At 68.3% G+C, this 6,874-nt stretch overlaps 2 protein-coding genes across 2 annotated transcripts in view; one reads left to right on the top strand and one right to left on the bottom strand.

The window, feature by feature from the left end:
- The window catches only part of TSC2 (TSC complex subunit 2), a 33,353-nt gene extending 28,381 nt beyond the window's left edge, over nt 1-4,972 (top strand). Inside the window, exons 33-42 of the mRNA XM_077762637.1 lie at nt 609-739; nt 1,080-1,579; nt 1,817-1,892; nt 2,115-2,201; nt 2,833-3,019; nt 3,286-3,425; nt 4,151-4,229; nt 4,300-4,391; nt 4,469-4,567; nt 4,670-4,972. Coding sequence (XP_077618763.1) covers nt 609-739; nt 1,080-1,579; nt 1,817-1,892; nt 2,115-2,201; nt 2,833-3,019; nt 3,286-3,425; nt 4,151-4,229; nt 4,300-4,391; nt 4,469-4,567; nt 4,670-4,834 — 1,556 coding nt within the window. The 3' untranslated portion in view covers nt 4,835-4,972. The remainder of the gene's footprint in view (nt 1-608; nt 740-1,079; nt 1,580-1,816; nt 1,893-2,114; nt 2,202-2,832; nt 3,020-3,285; nt 3,426-4,150; nt 4,230-4,299; nt 4,392-4,468; nt 4,568-4,669) is intronic.
- A 73-nt stretch (nt 4,973-5,045) lies between these two features.
- Nucleotides 5,046-6,874, bottom strand: part of PKD1 (polycystin 1, transient receptor potential channel interacting) — a 34,773-nt gene continuing 32,944 nt past the window's right edge. Inside the window, exons 46-48 of the mRNA XM_077762781.1 lie at nt 6,775-6,849; nt 6,333-6,710; nt 5,046-6,237 (exon numbers count right to left, since the gene is read on the bottom strand). Of these exons, the coding sequence (XP_077618907.1) occupies nt 5,770-6,237; nt 6,333-6,710; nt 6,775-6,849 (921 nt within the window). The 3' untranslated portion in view covers nt 5,046-5,769. The remainder of the gene's footprint in view (nt 6,238-6,332; nt 6,711-6,774; nt 6,850-6,874) is intronic.

The raw sequence follows: 6,874 nt of genomic DNA, 5'->3' as shown, positions 1-6,874 counted from the left end.
GCCCCTACATCAGCACAGGAAATGCTGCTTTGAGGCATCGTACTCTCGGCATCCCCCAGCTCCGGGTTTGGCTTGGGCTCTGATAGTGCGCCTCAGCTTCTCAGATCGGGCTTTTGAGTCTGTGTGTGCGTAGAGGGGTTCCTCCTGCATCAGTCAGGCTCCTCCTCGGGTCCAGTCGGGGGAACTCCGGCCTCTGGTCCTCGCGGTTCGCGGGGGCCGGTGTGGGCGCACCACTTCTCCAGAGCCGAGGCCCCGTCTTAGGCGGGGCTCCTCCCGCACAGGCTCTGGCCCGCCCTTGCCCATTTCCCTTGCCGGAGCAGCAGAGGCCGGTGCTGTGCACACTGGGGCGGGGACGCCCCCACGTCCCTGCACCCGGGAGCCTGTGTTGGAGACCCCCCCGTGTCGGGTCACGTCCAGGCCCCTCAGAGCGCCCTCCTCCAGCTGACTTGATGGGGTGTGGGCAGCTTAGAGCCTCAGGCAAGGAAGGCCTTAGGTGAGGCTCTGGGGGGGCCCACTGTGCTCTCTCGTGGGGGGACAGGCCGGTACCGCAGGCCGCGCGAGCTCCCGGGGACCGGGTGGGCACCTAGCAGCCCCATCTGTCCTCCCAGACTCCGCGGTGGTTCTGGAGGAGGGAAGCCCCAGTGACGCTGATTTGCCTCTGGAGCCCACCGAGCTGGAGGACTTTGAGGCAACGCTGGGCACGGAGAGGCACGGCCGGCGCCCCGGAGCTTACAGCAGGGTGAGTACGCGAGGGGACCTGTGTGCTCACCCCTCTGCACTTCCGCCCCAGCCCCCGGGAGGAGGCAGGGGAGAGGGGAAGACGGCCGGGGCCTCTGTTTCAGATTTGTGGCTCCGGCTGACTCACTCTGAACTTGGGCAAGTCTTTTGCCTCTTTTTTTGTTATCTAAGAACTGACTACGTGTCCTTCCAAGCTCCTCCCGCGTGGATGACCTGGGGTTTCCCGGGGATCCCTGTGGGGCCAGCGGCTCATCATTGGCATCTTGCGGCCCTGCTGCTCAGCACGGGCAGGGGTCGTCCTGGGGAGGGGAGGGANGAAGGCTCTGCGGACTTTCTCCCAGTCGTCTTCCAGCTCTAGCCAAGAGGAGAAGCCATTCGCTGCGGAAGAGGCAGCTGCGAGAGGGCTCCCTATCGAGCGGGCCGTGTCTGCCGAGGGAGCCCGGCCCTCCGCGGGGCTCTCCTTCCAGCCCGCCCAGCCCCTCAGCAAGTCCAGCTCCTCTCCGGAGCTGCAGACGCTGCAGGACACACTCGGGGACCCCGCGGACAAGGCCGACGTTGGCCGACTGAGCCCCGAGGCCAAGGCTCGCTCGCAGTCCGGGACCCTGGACGGGGCAGGCGCCGCCTGGTCAACCCCAGGGGACGAGAGCCAGGGCCGGGGCCCTGCGCGGCCCGAAGGTCCCTTGCCTTCTGGCTGTCCCCGCTCCCCTGGTGGCCTGCGGCCCAGAGGCTATACCATTTCTGATTCAGCCCCGTCGCGCAGAGGCAGGAGGGTAGAGCGGGACACCTTCAAGAGCAGAGCTGGGGCCTCCAGTACTGAGAAGGTGCCAGGCATCAACCCCAGGTGAGCCTTGCCCTTTCAGGCTGGAGCTGCTGGACAGGCCCCATGGGGACACGGTGCCCCAGTGGCCCCGGGCAGAACAGACTGGGCGACAGATCCTTGTGGCCTCTGGCCCGTGGCTGGTGGGAGCCACGTGAGAGGGCAGTTCCTTCAGCGATGGGGCGGAGGCGCGCTTCTGTGTGTCTGGGTGGATGGTGCCGGCCGTGACCCCGGCCCGGCCCTCCTGTCTCTCCCCTGCAGCTTCGTGTTCCTGCAGCTCTACCACTCACCTTTCTTTGGTGACGAGTCCAACAAACCAATCCTTCTGCCCAATGAGGTAGGCGTGCTCGCTCTCCCCAGCAAGGTACCCCCCTGGAGCCGGGGCGGGGGGCGCTGCGGGGTGCCGTAGCCAGGTTTGCAGAGACAAAGCCTCAGCTCCCTGTGGCAGTCTATAGCGATCTACCCTGGGTGAAGAGAGCCCTCCCCAGACAGGCACCTGACGGGCTGGTGGCCAGGGACGGTCTCTGCCCAAGGCTCAGGCAGGGCTCTGTGGCTACAGTCCTTTGAGCGGTCGGTGCAGCTCCTCGACCAGATCCCATCGTACGACACACACAAGATCGCCGTCCTGTACGTGGGCGAAGGCCAGGTAAGGCTGCTGGGGGCCCGGGCCCAGCCGGGTGACCTCCCTGCCTGGAGGCGGGGTCAGGGCCTGGCCCCTCATCACCAGAGCTCAGTCACCGCATGAGCTGCCGGGGGTCAAGTGCTCGAGCGGCCCCGTGTGGGCTACCGTTCCGGTGCCAGGGATGCGGCAGGAGGGACAGTGGAGCGTGGGAGCACAGAGCACCCAGAGGGGCGCTGGGGGCGGCAGAGACGGTGGCAGGTACACGGATGCCACGGGTGTGGGCAGGGCACCGCTCATGTCAGTGATCCGGGTGTGGGGTGGCCGGCGCAGTGCCTGCGGCACGGGGCGGGAGGCAGGACGGGAAAGTAGGGGAGGCGTGGGCGGCCCCATAGGGCTGCGTGGTGGTCCCGTGGGTGGTTCTGAGCCGAGGGTTTGAGGTAACGCGGCCCCCGCCTCCAGAGCCGGCGGGAGCGGGGCGGGGCCAGGGTGCCGCGGGACACCAGCCTTCTGGACGTGGTCTCGGTCCAGCTGAGCAAATTGGCTGGCGGACCAACGATCTGTGCGAGGGAGGGAGTCGAGATGGTGCCCCTGCGTGTGCACCGGGGCCCCAACGAGCTGGGCAGGGGCGGGCGCCACCGAGCTCCTCTCCCCGCAGAGCAGCAGCGAGCTCGCCATCCTGTCCAACGAGCATGGCTCCTACCGGTACACGGAGTTCCTGACAGGCCTGGGCAAGCTCATCGAGCTCAAGGACTGCCAGCCGGATAAGGTGTACCTGGGCGGCCTGGACGTGTGCGGGGAGGACGGCCAGTTCACCTACTGCTGGCATGACGACATCATGCAGGGTATGGCCTTGTGCCCGCCCGCGCTCCGGGCCAGGGTGGCGGTGGGGCCCGCGGCCAGGAGGCGAGGCTGGTGGCCGGGCGCTGGAGGGGGCAGGTGCCGCAGGCCCAGAGCCTCTGGAGGAACCAAGAGGCGTCCTGGTGACAGGCAGAGAGGGCCCTGGCTGCCACCGCCTGACCTTGGCCCAGGCGACACTAGCCCGGGGTGCCCTTGCTGGCCCTCTGGGGTGGTGCTGGGCCTGCTCAGCTTGGCCCGGCCCACCTTGCAGCCGTCTTCCACATCGCCACCCTGATGCCCACCAAGGACGTGGACAAGCACCGCTGTGACAAGAAGCGCCACCTGGGCAACGACTTTGTGTCCATTGTCTATAACGACTCCGGCGAGGACTTCAAGCTGGGCACCATTAAAGTGAGTGGGGGTCCCGGGGGCGGGCACGGGCCTGCACACCTGGCTTGAGTCCATACCCCCCTGGGCAAGCGCCTGCTCGTTTGTGCTGATTGTCAGCAGCGGGCACGGTCAGGGTCAGCACGACAGGAGCCGCGACCTCGGGTGCCTCCACCGCCAGTGGAGTAGGCACGTCCCCTCTGAGCCAGCGTCCCCGTCGCCTCGCTTTTCATAGAGGAGGCCGCTATGGGGAGGTGGGCTTCACCCAGGAGACTGGGGGGGTGGGGGTGGGGGAAGGCATTGGGGAGGCGCAGGTGCTCGAAGTGTTCAGATACTAAATGGGAAGCCAGGGAGGCGGCCACCGACCACGAGCACGGGGCTGCCGGCCAGAGTCCGGGAGCGGGCCGGGGCGGAGCTGCGGTGGGCGCCTGCGCTGCACGCCCCGGAGACGCACTGAGGTGTGGGCGTCCAGCCTGCGGAGCTCTGCTCTCGCTGACAAGGGAGGAGGCTGGCAGCCAGGTGGCGGCAGGTGTCACGGGCAGCACGGGGCGAGGTGGGGGCCGTGTGCCTGTTGAGGGTCATGACTGGATCTGAACTTGGCCGTGGGGGGCGCCGGCCCGACAGCCCTGCCCCCGGGCTCAGTTGGGAGGAAGCCAGTCCGCCGGGTCGGTGGCCAGAGCAGCAGAGCGCAGGCTCCAGGAGTGAGCACGCGGCCGGGGCCCAGGTGACCTCTGCTCTTGTGCGTGCAGGGCCAGTTCAACTTCGTCCATGTGATCATCACGCCCCTGGACTACGAGTGCAACCTGGTGTCGCTGCAGTGCAGGAAGGGTGAGGCCTGGGCCTGGGCGGGGAGGTCCCTGTGGCCCTGAGCCCCTCGTGAGCTTTGTGATCTCCTCAGACATGGAGGGTCTCGTGGACACCAGCGTGGCCAAGATCGTGTCTGACCGCAACCTGCCTTTCGTGGCCCGTCAGATGGCTCTGCACGCAAATGTGAGCAGAGGGGCCAGCCCAGGGGCGGGCGGCACGGGCCCACGGGGGCCTCAGCTCCCCGCGATTCCCTCCCTCAGATGGCCTCCCAGGTGCACCACAGCCGCTCAAACCCCACGGACATCTACCCCTCCAAGTGGATCGCCCGGCTCCGCCACATTAAGCGGCTCCGCCACCGGGTAGGGGGGATGGGGGTAGGGGCGGCACTACCCTCCAGCTCGCAGAGGGTGAGCATCTCCCCTTCTCAGCTTGTCGCCGAAGCAGCTCCCCATCTCCTTCAGATCCGTGAGGAAGCCCACTACCCGAACCCCAGCCTGCCGCTGACGCAGATGCACCCCCCGGGCCACGCCAAGGCTCCGGCCCCAGCCGAGCCTGCCCCCGCGTATGAGACGGGCCAGCGAAAGCGCCTCATCTCTTCTGTGGACGACTTCACCGAGTTTGTGTGAGCCTGGCCCCCTGCCCGGGGCTCCCCTGCGCTTCCAACGCCCCGCCTTTCTTTGCACAAATGAAATAAAGCAGTCGTGGCACCCAGCTCTGCTCCCGCGCCCACGGGCCCTTGGCGCTCAGACAGACACGCGGATGCAGTCAGCCAGCTTGTTTATTTGACTTCGTCGGGTGGGGGTGGGATCAAGGCTGTAGCTGCGGCCACANCCCGGAGGCCGGCCCCCGTCCTCCCCCAGACCCGACACCCGCAGGTCTGGGCTCTGCCCTCTCGCTTCCCCTCCCCCCGGCAGAGAACCCCGGGGAGGGGGGTGGTGACGAGCTGCCGAGGAGGGGGCTGTGCCCTTCCACCAAGCCTCCCACCCCAGCGTCCCTCCACACGGCAGCGGGCCCCTCGGCCCTACTGAAAAACAGCGACGTACAAAAATATATACATTTTTAACCCCGTATAAATTATTGACGAAAGACACACAGATGGTGGCTGAAGGGGAGTGCGCTGAGCGGGGGCAGGAGAGGTAATAACTTAGTGGGGGGGGACGACGGAAGGTGCAGCTTCCCTCCCCGAAGCCTGGATCCTTAGCGAAGGGGAGATGTCTGCGCAGGAGGTGGGGCCGGGCACAGCCCGCTGTACCTGAGGACTCCGGTAATAAATTAGCATCTCGGAGGCTGGGCGCTCGGCCCAATACTGCTGTGTCCTCCCATGGGGAGCCGGGGAGGGGACCCTGGGTCCTGGCTGCCCACACGGCTTCTTAAAGTGCTGAGACCCACAGAGAGACGACTGCTCCCCGGGGGCCTCCGTGCAGCTGTTCTGCCTGGCCCGAGACCTGAGGGTGGCAGAAGTTAACACTGAGCGGCGTCTGCTCTGGCTCCCTCCGAAAAGCAGAGTGAAGCCACAGGCCCGCCACCCCAGGGAAGGGGTCGGAGCCCAGGCCCCCAGGGGCTAAGTGCTGCTGGGGTGGACCTTGTTCTCAGCCCGCAGGGAAGCCGGGCCAGGGCCCGGAGCTGGACCCATGCCACGACGGGACCGGGCCAGGCAGCCCGGAAGGGCAGGCCGCGGGCCTGAGGAGGGGCAGGGGGCAGGGGAGGCCGGGGCCCCAGTGCTCCTGCGGCCGTGCAGGCGCTGCAGCCTCTGCTCCAGCCGGTAGACGTCCTCTGTGGCCTGGTTGAGGCGGTCAAACTGCGTCAGAAGGGCCTCGAACACAGCTTGGAGGCGAGAGGGCTCGGGCTCCCCGCGTGGCCCCGGCCGGCCCAGGCCCGCGCTCGGTGCGTCCAGCTGGCTGGAGGAGGTGGAGGGCCGGGAGGCGTCGGAGCCCCCACTGGGCGGAGGCGCATCCGGGGAGGACTTGGAGCCCCGGGAGGAGCGGGAGGGCAGCGGCTCCATCCCTTCAAAGCGGACTTTGTGACGGAACTGGGGGCGGCACAGGGGCTCGGTCAGTCCGGCTGCACCCTGGGCTCCCCTGGGCCCGGGGTGCGTCCCTCTCCCCCCCACTGGGCCGTACCCACCTCCTTAACCTTGCTGAAGCCCATCCAGAGGCGCAGCCTGCGCAGGAACAGCTCCACCATCTCGTAGTCCTGCGGCTCCCAGGCCGGCCGGTAGAGCTCCCCGTGCAGCGCGTGGTAGCGCCGCCGCAGGAGGACCGCCCCCAGCCGCAGGGCCCCCCACAGCCGCAGGGCCCCGAGCCCGGTGCACAGCAGCGGGGAGAGGCGCCAGGACTCGGCAGGGCACAGGGCCGGGCGCCCAGACCCAGGGCACGGCACCAAGACGGCCCTCGCCGCACTCCGCAACGAGTCCACGCAGGAGGAGGGCAGCTGGAAGGGGAGGCGGCGTGAGGGGGCGGCGCGAGCCGCGCGGAGCCCCCCGCCCGACGGCCTCACCCTCACCTACCAGGAAGGCCAGCTGCGCGTAGGCCACGGCGAGCACGAGCAGCCCCAGGGCCGCGCCCACGAGCTCTGGCAGGGCCCGGCACAGCGTCTTGCCGAAAACCGACCACTGGCGCACGAAGCGCAGCTGCTGGGCGGCCTGGGGGCGAGCGGTGTCAGCGGAC

Source organism: Crocuta crocuta, unplaced genomic scaffold (genome assembly GCF_008692635.1).
Source record: "Crocuta crocuta isolate KB4526 unplaced genomic scaffold, BGI_CrCroc_1.0 scaffold234, whole genome shotgun sequence".
NCBI classification, from domain to species: domain Eukaryota; kingdom Metazoa; phylum Chordata; class Mammalia; order Carnivora; family Hyaenidae; genus Crocuta; species Crocuta crocuta.
Note: the sequence above shows the minus strand (reverse complement) of the source record. Positions and strands in the feature narration are given on the sequence as shown.